The sequence below is a fragment of the Heterodontus francisci genome, chromosome 7 (genome assembly GCF_036365525.1).
Source record: "Heterodontus francisci isolate sHetFra1 chromosome 7, sHetFra1.hap1, whole genome shotgun sequence".
In the NCBI taxonomy this organism is placed as follows: Eukaryota; Metazoa; Chordata; class Chondrichthyes; order Heterodontiformes; family Heterodontidae; genus Heterodontus; species Heterodontus francisci.
The window spans coordinates 91603297-91624666 of NC_090377.1; the positions used below are offsets into that span (position 1 = coordinate 91603297).

A 21370-nucleotide genomic window follows, 5' to 3' on the forward strand; every position below is an offset into this window, starting at 1 on the left:
CCAGTGCTTTGGGGTGTTATGCTAATGGTGCTATATAAATGAAATATTTTGTTGTAAGTAGATTGCCTAGTTGCCAGTCAAACTCTGTACAAGGGCAGTTGTGATGTTTTTCTCCCCATACATACTTTTCAAAGGACCTTTGCCATTTCACTTGTAAGAAAGTATTTGTCTTCTATGTCTCCACCTCACAAAAACAGTTGTGATTGAGTTGCAGCTGAAGCGTGACCTACATCTTACTGCTCTGTTGCACAGCATGTATTTTGTTGCACAGTGCTGCCCCATACTAGATTTTATAACTGCTAGTGTCGTCAAATGCTGCATGTATAGCATTTTAGGAAGGCACAATGTGCAAGTCTGCCTTTCAGACCTTCCTACTGTTAGTTATCCATTACTGTACATATACTGAGTTAGATTGCTGAGTTCCTGGGTTATTTTGGCATCAGCACATGTGGAACAGGCTGCTTTCAGTGCATCAGAAACTTAAAATTAAGAAAGGAGTTAGTATACATGGAAACTGAATATCCTAATTTCCTTAACTTTGTGTTCCACCCCTCTGCTGCACTTATTTCAGTTGGTGAAAAATCAGCCAATATTGTGACTGGATGAGCTGTTTGTATAGATGAGGCAACTGCTAGCAGTGAACAATGGGAATGTAATATTGCAGATGCAAAGTTAGAGAAAAATATCTTCATGTTCTAAACAGAGCATATTTGCCAGAATATGTATAGTAGTTAGAAACTACAGAAATAAAATACCAAGTGTAGGTTACATAACATAACATCGTTTCCAGCATTTTCTGTTTTTATAACGAACACTCAGGACACACAATATCTGTGGAGAAACAGAGTTAATGTTTCAGGTTGGTGACCTTGTGTCGGAACTGGCCTAACGAAAGGTCATCGAGCTGAAATGTTAACTCTGGGAATAACAGTAGGCCATTCAGCCCCTTGAACCTGCTCAACCATTTAGTTAGATCATGGCTGATCTGCTCCTCAATTTCATTTACCTGCTTTTGCCTCCATATCCCTTTATAACAAAAATCTATCACTCTGCCTTGAAAGCTCCAATTACCAACAGCCTTTTGGGGGCAAAGAGTTCCAGATTTCTACTAATCTTTGTGTGTAAAAAGTGCTTCCTGATTTCATTCCTAAAGGATCTAAATCTAATTTTAAGATTATGTCCCTTTTTGTCTTGAATTCCCTACTATAGGAAATAGTTTTCCCCATACCTACCGTATCAAATCTTTGAAATGTTTAAAATGTTCAATCAGATCACCCCCTCGATCTTCTATACTTGAGGGAATACAAGCTCAAAATAAACTGTTTTTCTCTCTTCACAGAAGCTGCCTGACCTCCTGAGTATTTCTAGCATTTTGTTTTTATTTTCAATTTCCAGTATCTATAGTATTTTGCTTGTGTTACTTTGTTTATAATGTTTATATCAGAATAAGGCTAGTAACTTATCTTTCACTACTCTAATTTACCTTTTGTCTTCAGCTGAAAAACCACTGAATCTCAGGACCTCTAATCAGCAGAGCAGGCAAATAATGCAGCAAATGGTATCTAGAGAAGATTTACAACTTGCTAAGCAAGTATCAAATGAATTAAGCAGACTTTATTCTAGTAATCCACGAGAGCCTCACTCTTCAGGTAAGGTGAATAAGATAATGAAATTCCATTTAATGAGAGAGAGATTTTGCTGTTTGCATATTTTCTTACTTTATAGCGATAGTACTCTCGCCCGCATTTTGTCATCTACTATCATAATGCCTTGTATGTATTTTAATTGTTCCTCATGGCATATTCAATTCTCTGACGTGCACAAGCACGTAGCCTATTCCCCAAGGCTTCAGTGCCACTCACTCTGTAATTGACTGCTACTGTTTGGAAATGTAATGAAGTTAGATTTTTTCCACTTTCATACACCTGCAGAAGTACACACTTCACCCGCCTCCTACATCAAATTACCTGACTGAGATCAAAACTCTTTTTTTCTAAGGCAGCGGTGGGACCACCAGAAACACTGTGCATCCTGCACTTTCTATGTCCCATATATTCAAAACTACAACTGGAGATAATCTTGTATTGTAAATGAACTGATGCTATTGCCAAAACTCTTTTGAGTGGGTGCCCACCCAGTTGAGTGCCCTAGTGCCTCTTTTCAGTGGCATCTTGGGTCTAATTATGGGTAGGCCAACTCCTCAGTTGCATGTTCAGGGTACTAATGAGCTGTTATCACTGTTGGCCTGTACAGACCATAGTCCTCCCAGCCACACTGGCAAAATTTGTAAATGAAGCTTTGAATTAACTCCAAGTGCTGTATTTGCCTAATGGTATTAATGGACCAGGAAACAATGCAAATATTACTTTCAGTAATACAAACGGGGCATTACATATTGAAGAAAAAGTACAACAAGTGATGTATCTTTCTACTAATGCACATGAGTACTGGGGTATAGTAAAGAGAATTTTGATGCATAGAAAATAGTAATCAGCATATTTTCGGCAATTCTGCCAAAACTGAATCAATTTCAATGTCACCAAGACCAAAGCCACCTGATACTAATTTTAAATTGAGCACGTTACATAATTGAGATTCTGCTCATTTTATTAGCATTTCTAAAAATAATGGTATAAAGAATTTATGTTAATGTAACATTTTATGTGCCTTCTATAACTTGTGGTGTGAGGGGGTGAAAGAAGGGAATTTTTAAATGTGGTTAAACCACAAACATCTAAATGTCAGCCTATGGGTAAAACCTACAATCAGTATATCTACAGAGATAATGGTAGTGGTAGCAGACTCCATCTTTTATATGAAATGCATATGATAATCAATGTTTATCTATCTCCAGACTGCTGATTTTTTTTTATATAACAGAAAACATTGGCACCTTGAAGGAGTTTTGCCAGACGGTCCTAAATCACACAGAAAAGAAGAAAGAAGCATTGAAACCTATCAAAATAGAGCCTGAAGATGTTAGATAGCCTTTTCCAAATTTGCCTGTTTCTCAAAATGACATCAGCAAGCACCATAACAAGAGCCTTAATGACCAATGTTGCCTCATATTTGTTCCATTATTGTGGTTTCTGTTTTGTTAAAGTTACTGTGGACAATGGTTTGTTATTTCAGCAGAAAATGGAATAATTTCTAACCTGATACTTCATTATTGGCTGTGTTCAGTAAGTACTGTAAGAGCAGCTGGTCTTCGCCGTGAAACAACTGCTTAAAGAATAATCTATTTAACATTATTTAAGAATTGGTCATGAAGAAAAGCAAATTCTATTGAAAATGGAACCCAGTATTGAAAGTAGTTAATAAACAATACATTGAAACTTTTTTTAATACACACCAGCTTAAGATAGATAATGTATTGCTTTTGTCTAGAAACTAGTCTAGCATTATAGCTAACCAAAACCTTCCTGATTGTTGTATACTTTTATTTAGATCTAAAGTGGGTTGCAGTACACATGTAATGTCAAAGATTATATATGTTTAACATGTTCATTTATCATTAATAAGGGATGTGGGATAGAATTGGATCAAGGAAATGAGTTTTGATGAATTCGTCTAGTTGAGATGATCCAATATAAGCACATGGTAAATGGAACTGTTCAATCTCAAAGTAGTGAAAGAGAAAGAATCAAAATGCATGAAAGGTTGCTCCAAATGTGTATTTCAAGCACAATTGCTGAAGTTATTCACATGTATCAGAAGTGGTGCACATGTTTGACCAGGTTTCTGAGCAATGTGTCTATCCTCTTATTTAAATACAATCAATGTCAGGAGGCTCCCTGTCTATTTAGTTAGGTAGCAGACTAGATATCGGGAAATTCCCACATCCATAATTAAACTAGAGGGAAAACATCAAAACTTGAGCCTTTTCTTGTTAAAACACACAGTTGCTTTTTAGCTATTTCTGTTCATATACCTTGTCCATCCATGTTTTTATGAACTTAGTTTTACTTTTATTAGTGTATAGTTTATACTATTAATCCATTTATTTTTTAATTGCTGCATCTTAACTTTTTTTGGATCTTGGAGGGGGGTGCTGGACTGAAATAGTGAACAAAGACTTTAGTCAAAAGAGCTGCATTTGCAACTTTTCTACTAGAAACAGTAGATACAACGCTGAGATTCAGGTCTGCATTAAAGAAGATTTGTAAAATGAGGTTTCTTTTTGCCCTGTTTTCTACTTTTTTTTTGTTCAGTGTGCATTCTGTTAGAAATCATATTGCATTTTGGTTGTGGAGAATTTAACTGATCAGTGTCCAGATATATTAATCTGGTCTTGCAGGCAGCCAAAGCCCTGTAGTATTGTTGCTACAGACAGACCAAGAATCATTATAAATGCAGCATTAAAGAGGAGACACCAGAAAAAAATGCAATAATTACACAGATAATGCTGATTATTACAGAAGATTACAACAGCTGGTTGTACACTCCTGTTCAAAACGTATAAAAGTAACTTTGGTAGCTGCATATTACATTTTAGTCAAAGTCAAATATCATTTTATATTACCTGTTAACTGGAGAATAGCTGTAGAGTATTACTCTGTTGTAGTGGCAGATTAGCTCATAAAGGGAATTGAGCGCAATTCCCTATGGTACAATTCAACTAATTTGAAAACTGTGTTGTACATTGTTGCCATGAAATGTTCTCTTGAACTTCGACCTGTAATGTACTGATGTTGCTATAATAATGTCTCTAATAATGTCTTGACCGTTAGCCAAAAGTATGTTAGAACATAGTTTAAACTGTGCCTCCCTCATAACCCTTTTGATCTTTAAAATGCTAGAAACTGTAAAGTGGTGATCGACAGTACACATACTCTAATGTAACCAATAATATGTTAGGTTAATTTTATTGTTTCCTTTTGGAATTCAATTTGATGAACATTGCAAGGGTCTGAGGATATCTGGGAGAATGGTTGATCGTTCTAGTGGTCTGTACTGTTTGAAATTGCTACTTAAATGGCAAATGGGCCAGTGTTAATTGAGTGGTCTGAAAATACAGTATAGGATGTTTTGGATAAACACTAATGTATTTAATTTGTTATATAAACATTAAAATATATTTTTGGAGTTCTGATTTGGTGTTCCATGGCTTACTGTTCTTCAGAAATCTAAGATCCCGCCCAAACTACAGTAATTTTGGAATACCCCCATCACTGCTGGCAATGCATTCTTTTTGTAATGATTAGGGTGAGATGCCTTTGAAAAAATGAAAATTTACAATTTTTTGTAGTCCTTTGTCAATTCCCAACTGAACTACAGCAGGGATTGAATGTAATGTAAAGATCTTTCCACTCTGCTAGCAATACATCTTAACCCAAGCCTCAGATTGGAAGCATGGCTGCATAACTACGATGTATCTGTTAAACATAGTAAGTATCATGTGGGGTCTTTGAATAAGATTGGCACTTCACTTCCAAATTCATCTTTTGCTGTAGACTTGTGTCTACTGGAATACATGGCAAACTTAGAAAAAAAAACACACCAGCATAGCCTTGGAAGGGAGAGAAAAAAAACAGACGGCTCAACACCTCTAAATATATGAAACGGATAACTGAATAAGTTAAATCTAGTTATTACATGTAATTTAATATTTTACAAGTGTTTTGGTGATCATATTCTATACTTCAATCCATTTTCCAGTTAAAAGCCTAAAACCAAAAGCCTTTTCTTTGACTTATGCAATGAAAATAATTGGTTACACTGTAGAAAACTTGTAACTTAAGCTGAAGGTAAACCCACTATTCCATTGTTTAGAAGTGTCATTTTGACAGTGAATGTGAGCACTGAAGGTGCAAGATTTATGTTGTACAGGAATCTGCTGTGCAGATAGTGATGCAACTTAATGTAAATGGTACTGATAATGATTCATCACATTTTTGGTTTCTGCTAGTATTGAACATGGACTTGCCTGACGGCACAGTGGTTTGCTGCGCCAATGTGGCTGTATCACATGATTGGACATAATGTGGCAACATTACTTAAAGGGAATACTAATTCTTTGTTCAGCCATTTGAAAGGCAACAATGCAGAATATGAAAGGCTCCCTTATTTTTGAAAGGTGTGAAATAGTGAGTGAAGAACTCTGGTCTGTTATTTGGACAAAAATGGAGCAGGGTGTCTAGATCACTGATGATCAACATTTAAAAATGAACAGAACAAGATAAAGGAGTAGGGTTAGAAAAAACATGAAAAGCAATGGAATGACCTGTGAACTGCTTGGATGGAGAGAATGAGATATTAAAAGGCAAAAATTATTTTGGGTGGTATAAGAGAAAGATCAATACAGGAGATAAGAGGCCTACTAGTTGAATTGGGCATGATCCTGGTGTGGGCAGAATCCCTGTGCAGCACACATTGCAGGTGTCTAAAGAGGCCAGCTGCAGGACCATGGGAAGTTGATTCACTGGCTTCATTTGCTATTACCAGCAAGCGGTAAACACTAGTAGTGGCCGTAGAGGCACTAAGATTGGTTAGTTCAGAGGCTGGACAAGGTCAATAGGTCCTGGGAGGCTGCAAATAGAATGTGGAACCAGGAGCAGTGTTTCTGCTCCTCTCAGCTTCACAATAAGGTGAATAATAAAATAAAACTTAACATTTCCCTTTGTGGATTACTGGTTTGGCTTTCAAGCATCTCAGAATACTGACTGCAGCATGCTACAGTCATGCATAATCCAATTTTGCAAAGGAGGCTTCAAGCTAGTGTGAAACCCCCTATTTGAATAAACAAATGCCATAACACCTGCATAAACCCTGGATGCCAATGAAGGGGCTTCTAGTAATATGGCTTAGACACATCATCTGCTATATTGGACCATTAGGTGTGACCTAAGACCATTGGAAGATCAGAAGCTTTGGAATGGAGAAGACCTGGCAAAGGCCTTTTCAGGGACAGATAGAGATACACAGCTAATCCACAAACCTGAAGATGTTAATTGACAAATATATTTCACAAAAAAACCCAGACATTTTGCTTATCTCCAGCTTTGCCTGCTATTCTATATCAATAATTAATAAAATCTGGAATTGAAAAGCTAGTCTCAGTTTCATTCATAGTTACCATTACTATAATCAATTGTCATAAAACCCATCTTGTTCACTAATGTCCTTTAGGGAAGGAAATCTTCCATCCTTACCTGCTCTGGACTACATGTGACTCCAGACCCACAGCAATGTGGTTGACTCTTAACTGCCCTATGAACTGGCCTAGCAAGCCACTCCGTTCAAGTGCAATTAGGGATGGACAACAAATGCTGGCCTCATCACTGACACCCACATCCCATGAAAGAATAAGAAAAATGAAAGTATTTTTCTTAACATCTGCCATGGGATCACTTTTTAATATTTCTTCTCTGCAGATAGGTGACGCTACCAAGGCCGCATTTATTGCTCAACTGTAGTAGCCTTGAGAATTTGGTGGTGAGTCGCCTTGTACTAATGATGCTTTCATAATAGTATTAGGTAGGGAATTACAGAACGTTGACAATGAAGGAGTGGCAATAAATGTCCAGGTTAGGGTGGTGTGTGACATGGAGTAGAATATTTAAGTAATGATCCCATATGATCACTGCTCTTGCCTTACTCAGTGATAGAGATTGTGGGGCTTGGGAGGTTCTGTTGAAGTAACCTAAATAAATGGCTGTCGTATATCCTGTAGATGTAATAGACTGTAGCTACCATGTGCTGGTGGTGTACCGATTGGGTATTCAGTCCAGTAGCAGAGGGGCTGATTGTGTACATTATTCTATCCTGGATGTTGCGACTCTTCTATGATCTTACAGCTGCACACCTCCAGGTAAATGGCTAATATTCCATCCCTGTCCTGACTTGAATCTTGTGGATAGTGGAGATGCTTTGGGGTATCATGAGGTGAGCAACTCATCACAGAGTACCCAGCCTCTGCCTTGTAATCACAGTGTTGATATGGTTGGTCTCGTTAACATTCTGGTTAATGGTGACCACAGGATGTTGATAGTGAGATCCTTTATAATTTTGGAGCCATTGAAGGTTGGGATAGTGGCTGGGCATTGACTTGTTGGAGATAGTGATTGCCTGGCACCTATGTGTCACAAATGTTACCTGTCATGTGTTGGCCTAATCCACAGTGCTGTCCTGATCCTGTTGTAAGCTAGCATAGGCTGCTTCATTATTACACAAGTTATGTATGGAGCTGTGGACTTGTCAGCAAACACCCCATTCCTGACAGTCATTGATGAAGATGGTTAGGCCAAAGAGATTGGCCTGAGGAACTCCTGCTCTGATCTCCTGATCTCTGCAGCAATGTCCAGATCTTTGATAACTATGACCAGCACCCTATATGTCGGGCATTACTCCAGCCATTGGAGGGCTGTCTCCTTGACCACCATTGACCTCATTTGTTGGAGCATACTCTGTAAAATGGTGCCTTGATTTTGCAAATAGCGCTCTCATATCCCTTCTGGTACCTAGCTCTTGTATTCCTCTATGGATCAAGGCCTAGGCTCTTCTTCCTGCAAAAATCTATTTTTAAAACATGATTTTTCTTTTCCCTCATCGCTGGAATTTCCCTCCTTATGCTACACAGCAATCCGCTGGTTGAAAGTGCAGGAAGACGATGTGCTCTTGTGGCCTGCTACCTGGCCCCTCTATTCCAATTATGTCAATCACGGATAAGGCCATTTCTGATCACTTCTTTGTATCCCTTTCCACTTGCATCCCTCTCCCTTTCCCTGCCCCACTTCCTGCTGTGTCTGCCATTGGAAAAACACTCCCTAAAGTCATGTACAACGGTGCTTTCAAATTCCCTTTGCCCCTCCATTCACTACAATATTTCTGCAGCTACTGACCTGCTCAATCATATCCTCACCTCCAAACTTGATGTCTTTGTCCCCAGTAAAACCCTTACTCCATCTGACTTTGGTCATTCTCCTTATGTGTTCCCTATCTTTGTTCCCTTAAGTCCAAAGAATAAATGTTTACCTTTATAGGCCATTGAGTTAACATTGTTTCTGCCTGATCTGCTGAGTATTTCCAGGATTTTATGGTTTTTTTTCCAGATTTCCAGAATCTGAAATATTTTACTTTTGTATAGAGTATAACTAAAACCATTTCATTGTTAGATGCTTTGTTACCCACCTCCTAATATTAATTTCAGTAACAGACAATTTTTGTTTTGTTTTGTTTTGCTGACCTAAAGTAGCTGTAGGTAAATTCAGCTATCTGCAGTGGAGAGCTGCATGTATCCACTTACATAGGAAACAAAGGCAAAAGGAATAGACCATTCAGCCCCTTGAGCCTGTTCCACCATTCAGCGAGATCATGGCTGATGTGTATCCTAATTCCCTCCACCCACCTTGGCTCCATATCCCTTAATACCCTAAGGTTGAAAAAAATCTAAAATCAAAGTGAAATACTGCGGATGCTGGAAATCTGAAATAAAACCAAGAAACGCTGGAAATACTCAGCAGGCCTGGCAACATCTGTGGAGAGAGAAGCAGAGTTAACGTTTCAGGTCAGTGACTCTTCATCAGAACTGGGAAATATTAGAAATGTAAAGGGTTATAAGCAAGTAAAACGGGGGTGGGGCAAGAGATAACAAAGGAGAAGGTGTAAATAGGACAAGGTCACAGAATAGCTGACCAGAAGGTCGTGGAGCAAAGGCCAATAATATGTTAATGGTGTGCTGAAAGACAAAGCATTAATACAGATAGGGTGCTAACAGACTGAAAATTGAACAGCCGCAAGTACAAACATGAAAAAAAACAGTGGGTAAGCAAACTGAACAAACTAAGATGAAATAAAATAAAATAAACAGAAAAAATATATAAAAAAAGGAAAAAGAAAAAAAAAACTGAAAATCAAAGTAAAATGGAGCCCTTTAGTGAATATCAATGCAAGCTTGAGGAACAGCATCTCATTTACCAATTAGGCACACTACAGCCTGCCGGACTGAACATTGAGTTCAGTAATTTCAGAGCATGACGGGCTCCATTTTACTTTTATTTTCAGTTTTTTTTCTTTTCCTTTTTTTATATATTTTTTGTGTTTGTTTCATCTTAGTTTGTTCAGTTTGCTTACCCACTGTTTTTTTTTTCATGTTTGTACTTGCGGCTGTTCAATTTTCAGTCTGCTAACTCCCTATCTGTACTAATGCTTTGTCTTTCAACACACCATTAACATATTGTTTGCCTTTGCTCCACAACCTTCTGGTCAACTATTCTGTGACCTTGTCCTATTTACACCTTCTCCTTTGTTATCTCTTGCCCCACCCCCGCTTTACTTGCTTATAACCTTTCACATTTCTAATATTTTCTAGTTCTGAAGAAGAGTCACTGACCTGAAACATTAACTCTGCTCCTCTCTCCACAGATGCTGCCAGAACTGCTGAGTATTTCCAGCATTGCTTGTAGAAAAAAATCTATTGCTTTCTGATATTTTTTTTTAATTCTTTCACGGGATGTGGGTGTCACAGGCAAGGCAGCATTTGTTACCCATCCTTAATTGCACTTGACAACTTTCTTGCTAGGCCATTTCAGAGCACAGTTCAGTCAACCACCTTGTTGTGGGTCTGGAGTCACATGTAGACCACCAGACAAGGTGACAGATTTCCTTCCCTAAAGGACATTAGTGAGCCAGATCAGTTTTTAATGACAATTGATAGTTTCATGGCACCATTACTGAGACTACCGTTCAGTTCCAGATTTTTATTAATGCTTTGAATTTAAATTCCAACGGCTGGCATGGTGGAATTTGAATACATGTTCCCAGGATTACTAACTCAGTGACATTACCACTACATCATCACCTACCCTATTATTATTAATTGATCTAGCACCTACTGCTTTTTGTGGGACAGAATTCCACATTTCTACAATCCTTTGCATGGAGACATATTTCCTAACTTCTCTCCTGAATGATCTGGCCTTAATTTTAAGGTTATGTCTCTTTGTCCTGGATTCCCCCACCAGCATAAAAAGTTTCTCTATCTACCCTATCAATTCCTTTCAAAATCCTAAAAACCTCAATTAAATTATCTCATAACTTTCTATATTCCAGGGAATACAAGTCTAGTTTATTTAATCTCCACATAATCTAACCCTTGGAGCTCAGGTAACATTCTGGTGAATCTGCACTGCACTCCTTCCAGGGCCAACTTATTCTTTCTAAGGTGCAGTGCCCAGACTATACACAGAACTTTTGTATTAATGCTGAGTCGCTGGCAAAATGGTGCAACAAGATCTCTGGTCTCTGTTTGACTGCTGAGTTCCTCCTTGTTCTCTTGCCAGTATTTTTGCCTTTAGTGTGGTAGCTCAGCAGAAGTGTCAGTTTGGCATGGTGATAGAATTCTCATGTCTGAGTCAGAAAGTCATAGGTTTAAGACCCACTGTGGGCATATGTTCTTTTAGAATCTTTTTGAAATATTTTCATGAGTGAATCTTGACTGCAGATACACTGGCTGGAATTTTATGTGGTAATGGAGGCCCCGCCCACTGGCTTAAAAGTCAGGGGCAAGCTCACCTCCGCCAGGCCTGGAAGACACGTAGTGTTTTTGCATAGCCCAGGCCCTTAATTGGCCTTGGGCGGGACTTCCGCTCCTCTGAGGCAGGAGGTTCCGCCTCCAAGAGCTGCAGGCCAATCAGCGGGCAGCAACTCTTCAGTCCCAGTAGTATCACCATGAGTGGTGGCCACTGCTGGGACTGCACCCAGCCCAGAGCAGCATCATGGATGCTGGCCCCAAAAAAAGTAAGGGAGGGTTTCAGGCCTCGCCAGAGACAATCGGCTGGGCCCTGGCGAGGTGGATGGGGGTCGATCAAGAGGGCGGGGGAGGCACTCTATCAGAGGCGGCTTGTGCTGTTGGTGGGGTGAGGGCTTCTTGGGACACAGGGGGCCCGATCAGGAGGGCCCCCCCCTCACCAGGCCTGCCCAGAGGCTGCCTGGTATGACCAAGCATCCTCGGGTGCTGAAGTACCCAGCCGTCACTGGTAAAATACCAGTGCGGCAGGAGGAGGCCCTTAAGTAGCGAGTAATTGACCACTTAAGGGCCTCAACTGGCCTGGGGCGGGCAGGCCATTTTCAACCTCCCCCACTGCCCGTAAAAGGGCAGTGGGGGTGGGGGGAGGGCGACGGGAACGCCACCCCTGTCTCCCACTCAAATTTACGGCCACTCCAGCCCACTCTCGGGAGGGGGAGCAGCATAAAATTCCGGCCACGCATTCTAACCACAATCCTGTCTTCATCTAAGGTCGATAATTGCATATATATACGTTATACACATACACACTTTGAGCAGTTGTCACTTCTTCCCTCAGTCAGAAGCGCTGAGATTAATTGTACCACCCAAATTATCTAGTTTGATATTTCAATACAGTTCTAGGTGCTGCATTGTTGGAGGTCTTTTGGATGAAGTGTTAAACAAAGGCCCATGTGCCTGGTCAGGCAGATGGAATACAATGTTAATAAATGTGAAGTCATTCATTTCGGTAGGAGTAACAGTAAAAAGGATTATTACTTGAATGGTAAAAAGTTGCAGCATGCTGCTATGCAGAGGGACCTGGGTGTCCTTGTGCATGAATCGCAGAAGGTTGGTCTGCAGCTACAGCAAGTAATTAGGAAGGCAAATGGAATTTTGTCCTTCATTGCTAAAGGGATTGAGTTTAAAAGCAGTGAGGTTATGTTGCAGCTGTATAAGGTACTGGTGAGGCCGCACCTGGAGTACTGTGTGCAGTTTTGGTCTCCTTACTTGAGAAAGGATGTACTGGCACTGGAGAGGGTGCAGAGGAGGTTCACTAGGTTGATTCCGTAGTTGAGGGGGTTGGCTTATGAGGAGAGACTGAGTAGATTGGGATTATATTCATTGGAGTTCAGAAGAATGAGGGGGGATCTTATAGAAACATATAAAATTATGAAGGGAATAGATAAGATACAAGTAGAGAGGATGTTTACACTGGCAGGTGAAGCTAGGACAAGAGGGCATAGCCTCAAGATTAGAGGGAGCAGATTTAGGACTGAATTAAGAAGGAACTTCTTCACCCAGAGGGTTGTTAATCCATGGAATTCCTTGCCCAGTGAAGTAGTTGACGTTTCTTCAGTAAACGTTTTTAAAGCTAAGGTAGATATCTTTTTGAACAATAAAGGAATTAAGGGATACGGTGAGAGCGCGGGTAAGTGGATCTGAGTCCACGAAAAGATCAGCCATGATCTTATTGAATGGCGGAGCAGGCTCGAGGGACCGGACGGCCTACTCCTGCTCCTAGTTCTTATGATCTCAATGCCAAATTTTTGAAGAAGAGCAGTGAGTCTTCTTAGTGTACTGTCCAACATTCATCCTTCAACCAACACCACCAAACACAGATTATCTAGTTATTTATCTCATTTGGTATTTGTGAATTGCTGTCTACTTAATAGTAGTTGCATTTTGAAAATAATTCATTGGCTTTGATGCTTCCTGAGGATGTGAAAGGTGCTATAAAAATGTAAGCTCTTTCCCTCTCTTTTTCCTGTCCCAGGAACTGCTGGAGTATTGGCTCTCCTTCAGAACTTCAGTGGTTATTACTCATCAATGAACCTTTGATACTGAGGGTTGGTCGGCTGTTTCACATTGCAGGGCATCATCGCCAATCCTTATCCATATTTCTAGCAGGAGTTCCTGGATAGCAATCAGGAGTGGGAACACTGACCAATTTTCAGCTTCTTAGCGACAAAGTGCTGAGACAGATTTCAATACCCAACCTGAAATCAGCTAACTCAGTGAAGCTTGCTTTCTCCTTTTTATTGTACTAGCAAGCCACTGATCCTCACTGGGTGGCTAATAGGGCCACCCCGGTGATACCTCCACCTCTGTTAATGGTTCTTGGGATAAATTAGAGGTGCTGAATTCACCTCTTTTGGATTGCAAAATTCCATGGGCAGCACACTATTAAGGTCAAATTGTCTTTGGATCTCTCCTGGCAGTCTTTACATTCAGTGCCTTGAAGTTTATGGCTCGACCACCCTATTGGCACCAAAGGAAAGTTCCAATATTAGATCAATAAAATGCTTTTTGTTTCTTGAAATGCTGGGAAGCAGAGCCACCAGCTGCTTTCAAACAAGGCGATTCAAAAAGAAACCCATTCTGCTGGAAGAACCTCTCATCAATTTGAAATAATTTCCCCACTGCTCAGGAGTCTTGTCACTGAGGCTTTTTTTTATTCGTTTCAGGGATGTGGGCATCGCTGGCAAGACCAGCATTTATTGCCCATCCCTAATTGCCTTTGGGAAGGTGCTGGTGAGCCACCTTCTTGAATCACTGCAGTCCACGTGATGCAGGTACACCGGCAGTGCGGTTAGGGAGGAAGTTCCAGGATTTCGACTCGGCAACAGTGAAGGAGTGGGGATATAGTTCCAAGTCAGGATGGTGTGTGGCTTGGAGGAGGCTTGGAGTTGATGATGCTCCCATGCACTTGCAGTTCTTGTTCTTCTAGGTGGTAGAGATCGCTGGTTTGGAAGTTGCTGCAGTGTATCTTGTAGTTGGTACACATTATTGCCACTGTGCGCTGGTGGTGGAGGAAGTGAATGTTTATGGTGATGTATGGAGTGCTGATCAAGCGGGCTGCTTTGTCCTGGATGGTGTCGATCTTCAAGCTTTGTTGGAGCCGCACTTATCCAGGCAAGTGGAGAGTGTTCCAAAACACTCCTGATTTGTACCTTGTAGATGGTGAACAGGATGTGGGGAGTCTTGAGATGGGTTACTCGCTGCAGAATTCCCAGCCTCTGACCTGCTCTTGTAGTCACAGTATTTATATGGCTGGTCCAGTTAATTTTCTGGTCTATGGTAACCCCAGGATGTTGATGCTTGAGGATTCAGCAATAGTAATGTTGTTGAATGTCAAGGGGAGATGGTTAGATTCTTTCTTGTTGTAGATGGTCATTGCCTGGCACTTGTGTGGCACAAATGTTACTTGCCACTCATCAGCCCAAGCCTGAACGTTGTCATGGTCTTGCTGCATGTTGACACAGACTGCTTCAGTATCTGAGGAGTTGCGAATGGTACTGAACAATCTGCAAACATCTCCACCTCTGACTTAATGCTGTGAGGGCTTCTGGATTATACCAGCATCTTACACAGAATGAGCTAATTCATCATTTACAACCTGTGCACATTCTCATTAACTGTCTAACAGATATGGCGAGCACATGTGGGAAGGAAATGGAAAAATCATACTGTGCCAAAGATGATGTTTGGATACAACGAAAATCTGAGGAGTCAGCTCCAAGAGTCTTTATATGGATTGTTACAACTAATGCAGGCAGGGCCTGAGTTTGTACATTGTCATCTCCCAATGCCTGAATAACACATTTCTGTGGATTTTAAATTCAAGCCTGTGTTAAGTTTGAACATTTGTGCTTAGATCTGCTGGTTAGAATTTCAGTTGAAATTAAATTTTAAAATGCCAGTGTGTTCATTAAAAAAAAGATTTGGGCAAATCTTCTATCTTCATGTGTTTAAAAATACATGACATCTCAACATAAACAATGTTGATAAGCATCATTATGTCTCATCAATGACATCATGTGACAAAAAAGACACAGATCTTTTCAAAAAGCTGTCAACCAATTTTTCATGAAGCTAATAATCTTTAAGATTATTTTTCAGTTTGATACTTGGGCTATAAAATTATACTTTATTTATTTTAATTATATTTTAAATAAAATAACCTGGTATGGTTGACTGATAATGGTGACTACCAAATTATTATTCTGGTTTAAAAGCAACAACTTTCATGACCATACAACTCAGGATACATATAGCCAGCCAAATAAAAGACATTGTCAAGATTTCTCTTACATTCCAATATGTTAGGAATGTATTTGGGTGATTCTGGTCGTTAGGTTACACAAATAGTCTAAATTGTGAGGGAAATGTTTACTGGGTTTGTTCCAAAATCAGTGGATGGCCTTGGTGCAGCTAATATTGGGAAATTTTATGGGTCAATGTGTGCATCTACAGAGGAAACTGCTTAATTTTGCATAATTAAGTTAAATAGAAGGAATTTTAGACGAGTTCCCTTATAGACTTTGTGTTCCAATTCACCTGGGTTTTTTTTGATATTCACTGCATTCAGGACATCCTGTGCACACTTTGGAAAATCTCCACTGAGATCTCCAAGCTTACCCACAGAAACACCAAAATAGATGAACAAACTCAGACACGAATGAAGCCTTGCAAATGTCATTATTTTCCTGAATGATTCATGCTCTTCTCTCCTCAGGTTAACAGTTGGTGTTCTTGTCTCCTACATACATACACTAGTTTTTTTTTTCAGAAATATTTTCCCTGTTCCCCATTCCCCTTAACAGAACATATTTCAAAATGGGCAGTGTCTGCCACAATAGGAATAAAATTGAGCTGAACTACAGCAGGACACTCTTTATGTGAAATTTAAAATAGAGGCACCCTGCAGCAATTGATGTCTTTTTGATGAAAAAGTCTAAAGAAAATGGGCAATGAGTGAGGTTAAGAAATGGAGTTCTACCTGCCTTAATAAATAAAACACTTGCCTACTCTGTCCCTCACTTATGAACTGAAATCCGGGCAAAAAAAACCTACATTTCCATTGCTTGAAAACAATTTAACTTTAATTGACGTAGTAATCAAGAGCCTTTCTTTTATCAGATGTGGCTGTTAACAGATGAAACATGATGAATATTGGCATTAATGTTGACAGAACATTGTTCCTGTTCTTTTATTGTAATTTTATGTTTCTGCAATATTCATTTTCAGAGCAGAATGATTATTTTTTGGGACCAACAATGTGAAAGGCAAATTCTATAGTGAGCAAATTCCACCTTGCTCTATTGGACCCTTGTCAGAACCTGAGGTAGCTTCTTATTGCCTTTCCTGAATTAAAGGAGAAGATGGCAGGGCGGCAGCACCATCTTCATAATCCACCAATCAATTATTTGGATTATTTAAATAAATTGGGCTGGCCAATCCATTAATAGGCTTTCTGGGTGAACTCCATCTGGATAAATCAGCTTGCAAAGCTCGTTGCAACACATGTCTCCATTTCAGTCATCCACTGACTCCACTCCTTAGAAACTGTCCACAAGCTCACTAACCATCTAACTTATTCAATTTCTCTACATGGTCTTCATGATCTTTTCAAAGACCCTAAATCTTTCAATCGTAGAGCAAGCAAGTTTAAATGTGGGAAAAAAAACAAATACCCAAATTGCTCCTTCAGAGAACCAGCACAGACACAATGGGCCAAATGGCCTCCGTCTGTGCTGCAACCATTCTATGATTATCCAATACTTAATTAATGAATGGCTGCTCTTCTATTTAACTCTGCTTATTTATTCTTGCCTACAGCATATCAGGGCAAAGCATTAGAATTCTATGTTTAAAATGTATTTATTACAATTGCATCCAATTTGAATCATCAGTATCTCAATACGTATCACTCTATAAAATGTGATTTCCCCTTTAATTATTTTATTGAATATATGGAGTGGATTGCCCAAACAGTGGTGCCCATCTCCCTCCCTATCTCCAGGTTTTGGGCAAGTTCCCCTGAATTAATTCCCCATGAGCTCACTCGTGTCTACGGAACTAAATTATATATATGTATATATATATACACTTAAGACAATTATTGTGCATAACTTTTATATTACTAAAAGAACAAAAACAGATTAAAAAGAAAATTCATGCTGATCAACCAATCAGCATTTTCTTTCTCATTACAGTGCAAAACTTGAAATACTTTCATCACTTGTAATTGATTCTGGCATGTCACTTTCACAGGACAGAACCAAAAGCTTTGGTAGCCATGATTCTGACATGGTCAACATGAAACTGTTTTTCATAATTACTATATGGTTAAATGTGTGTTGTGCAACACCTATTACTGCAATTGACCACAAAATTGAATACAGCACTGTAGGTTTGGAAATCCTGAAAGTTTACCAATAAGCTTGAGTAGTTTCATAAGCTATAATCAATCCATCTTGAGAATGAAACATCAATTTCTGTTTCTTCTGTATCATCCTTTTGGTCATTTTTTGATGTTTTGGTGGTAAAATCTTCAATATATATACTTTTATGAGGAACAGCATATGCTTCTTTGAAGGTGTTTAGCACCTAAGCAATCAAAGAAGAGTTGAGATTATACTTGTCACACAACTGGTGGACATCAGACTCATGTTGCTGCCTCTTTATTGGATAGCAGATTGCTTCAGGTTAAGAAACCCATTTCTCTGACAATAGACAGTGAATGATCAAAGAAGCAATCATTCTGTTACATTACAAGCAGGTTGATTGATTAAAAATACACCAATTTTAATGGCCAAAATTTTTCTGTGGTTGGTGTATCAGTAGAAAACTCATCGTAAAATTTATTTTGATTTCTGCTTCTATTTGGAGCTGGGCCTTCAATAAAAAATCATGAATTTCTATTTCTATGACTCCCTTGCACTTGTCATGAAGATTTTGAAGATTACTATTGGTATTACTGATGAGACCACCAAAATCGTTACTGTTCCTTGGAAGGAAATTGTGACTAGAGATAACAGAATGAATAACTTTTTGCAGATGAATATTTTCATCACTGTGAGATGATTTTTCAAGCCCTTCATGCCTTGCACTGTTTCAAGATCTGTTCCTTTCCCTTTGACGAAGTAATGGACAGGGCTGATAAAGGCAGTGTAGTAGCTGTATATATGGACTTTCAAAAAGCATTTAATAAGTACTGCATAACAGACGTATTCAGAAAATAGAAGCACAAGGGATTAAAGGGATAGTGGTAACTTGGGTATGTAATTGGTTAATGAATAGGAGACAGAGAGTAGTGGTGAATGGATTTTCTTTTCTGACTGGAGCGAAGTATACAGTTGGGCTCCCCAGGGATGGGTATTAGGATCATGGCTTTTCTTGTTATATATAAATGACCTAGACTTGAATGTAAAGAGTACAATTTTGAAGTTTGTGAATGGTACAAAATTTGGCAATGTAGTAAAGGGTGAGGAGAATAGTGATAGACTTCAGGAGGACATAGACAAACTGGTGAAATGGACAGACACATAGAAGATACAATTTAATACGGATAAGTGTGAAGTGATGCACTTTGGGACGAACAACAAGTAGTGCCAATATAATTTTAACGCTCACAATGTGGTCTCTACATGCATTGAGGAGACCAAGCACCGATTGGTTTATGACTTTGTGAAACACCTCCATTCAGTCTGCAAGCACGACCCTGAGCTTCCAGTTGCCTGTCATTTTAATTCTCCCTCCCACTCTCTCTCCCACTCCCTCTATGACCTGTCTGTACATTGTTCGAATGAAACTCAACAGAAGCTCCAGGAACAGCAATTCATCTTTCAATTAGGCATTTTATAGCCTTCCAGACCCAACATTCAGTTCAACAATTTCAGATCATAACCATGGGATACATGCCTTTGTAAATATGCATACAAAAGCAAGGAAGTCAAGACAAACCTTTACTAACCATTGGTTACGCCTGAGATGGGTTATTGTGTACAATTCTGGGCAGCACACTTCAGGAAGGATTGAATGCCTTGGGAAAGGTACATAAGAGCTTTATCAGGATGATACCAAGAACGAAGGACTTAATTTATGTGGAGAGATTGAAGAAGCTGGGATTGTTCTCCTAACAGCACAGAAGGTTAAGGGGAGACCTAATAGAGGTATTCAAAATTATGAGAGGTTTTGAAAAAGCGAGTAGGGAGAAATTGTTTCCTCTGACAAATGGGTCAGTAACCAAAGGTCAAAGATTGAAAATAATTGGCAAAAGAAGTGGAGGGGAAATTAGGAGAAATGTTTTCACACAAAGTATTGTTAGTATCTGGAATGCACTATGTGAAATGGTGGTGGAAGCAGATTCCATGGAAAATTTCAAAAGGTAACTGGACATGTACCTTAAGAGGTCTAATTTTCAGGGTTATGAGGAAAAAGCTGGGGTTTGGGACTAAATTGGACAGCTTTTTCAAAGAGTAGCACAGTCACGACAGGCCAAATGGCCTCCTTCTGTGCTGTAGGATTCTATGATTTTTTTGGGAGTATAGGAACGTTCAGCCCCTTGAATATGAAGCATTATAATGAGTTCCACATAACGCTGTAGAATTGTTGTCAGCAATGCAATTAGAAAAGAGTCCTTGAACATGGGTGTACTGGTTATGTGAAAGGGCATGGCATTCTTACGAATTCTAATGGAAAAGGATCGGGGTGGGTGGGGGGGTGGGGGCAGCAAAAATACAATGTTATACAACTATTTACAGGGGAACTCCTGATTTCTCATACAGTCAGTTGGCTGCTGTCTGTAAATATAAATGAAATAGTTAAATTGACCCCCTAAAACTTACGGAAGAATTTCTCTTCCTTCTTCCTCTTTTTGGCACCAGGGTGCCCAAGTAGGTGGTGAGCATACAATGTGGAACAACTTAAGTGAGAAATGGACAGATATTAGAGGTGATTCAGAGGCATTCATTTTTTGATTGGTCGAATGGAGTGCCAAGTCTTTTTCCATCGTGCACTTTTCTGTGTTCCATTTCTTCAATATTGCTTGAGAAAAGATCACAGCTACACGCATATTTAACTATAAGACAAAATACAGAGTTTAGTTTAGTTTAGAGATACAGCACTGAAACAGGCCCTTCGGCCCACCGAGTCTGTGCCGACCATCAACCACCCATTTATACTAATCCTACACTAATTCCATATTCCTACCACATCCCCACCTGTCCCTATATTTCCCTACCACCTACCTATACTAGGGGCAATTGCTAATGGCCAATTTACCTATCAACCTGCAAGTCTTTGGCTTGTGGGAGGAAACCGGAGCACCCGGAGGAAACCCACGCAGACACAGGGAGAACTTGCAAACTCCACACAGACAGTACCCAGAATTGAACCCGGGTCGCTGGAGCTGTGAGGCTGCGGTGCTAACCACTGCGCCAAAATCAATACAATGGAACTTGTTATAAGCAATGAGACAAGACTGTAAGAAATTGCAAAGGGCTATATGTAAGAAGCAAAATTAGAATGTATTTAATAGTGTCAGCATATTTTGAGAATTTTATTTAAATTAGGATTGTATTTGTGCAAATATTTGTTTATTTCTATCCATATCATTTGGGTCTAAAACCATTTTGCAGAAATTATTTTTGTCAGGGCATCATTGACACCCCAAGGAAATGGTATGTGCTAAGTATGATGAAGTACTCTGAAGTCAGACCAGCACTTAAACCTCTGTTAATGCTTGAACATGTTTCTGGCATCTCCAGGTGTGTAATTAACAGTATGAGACATTGTTCATGGAATGCAAAATTATATTACATGCAGTTTACTGAGTCCAAGAATGCAGTCAAAAATAATCCA

The 21370-nt window shown here is 39.5% G+C and overlaps 1 protein-coding gene across 3 annotated transcripts in view; it reads left to right on the forward strand.

The window, feature by feature from the left end:
• nab1b (NGFI-A binding protein 1b (EGR1 binding protein 1)) overlaps nt 1–5092 on the forward strand; it is a 54864-nt gene extending 49772 nt beyond the window's left edge. Inside the window, exons 7-8 of one of the 3 annotated variants that reach the window (XM_068035644.1) lie at nt 1497–1654; nt 2855–5092. In XM_068035644.1, coding sequence (XP_067891745.1) covers nt 1497–1654; nt 2855–2974 — 278 coding nt within the window. In that variant the 3' untranslated portion in view covers nt 2975–5092. The remainder of the gene's footprint in view (nt 1–1496; nt 1655–2854) is intronic. The other 2 variants (XM_068035645.1, XM_068035646.1) reach the window with 2 other exon arrangements.
• Nucleotides 5093–21370: the final 16278 nt, after the last annotated feature.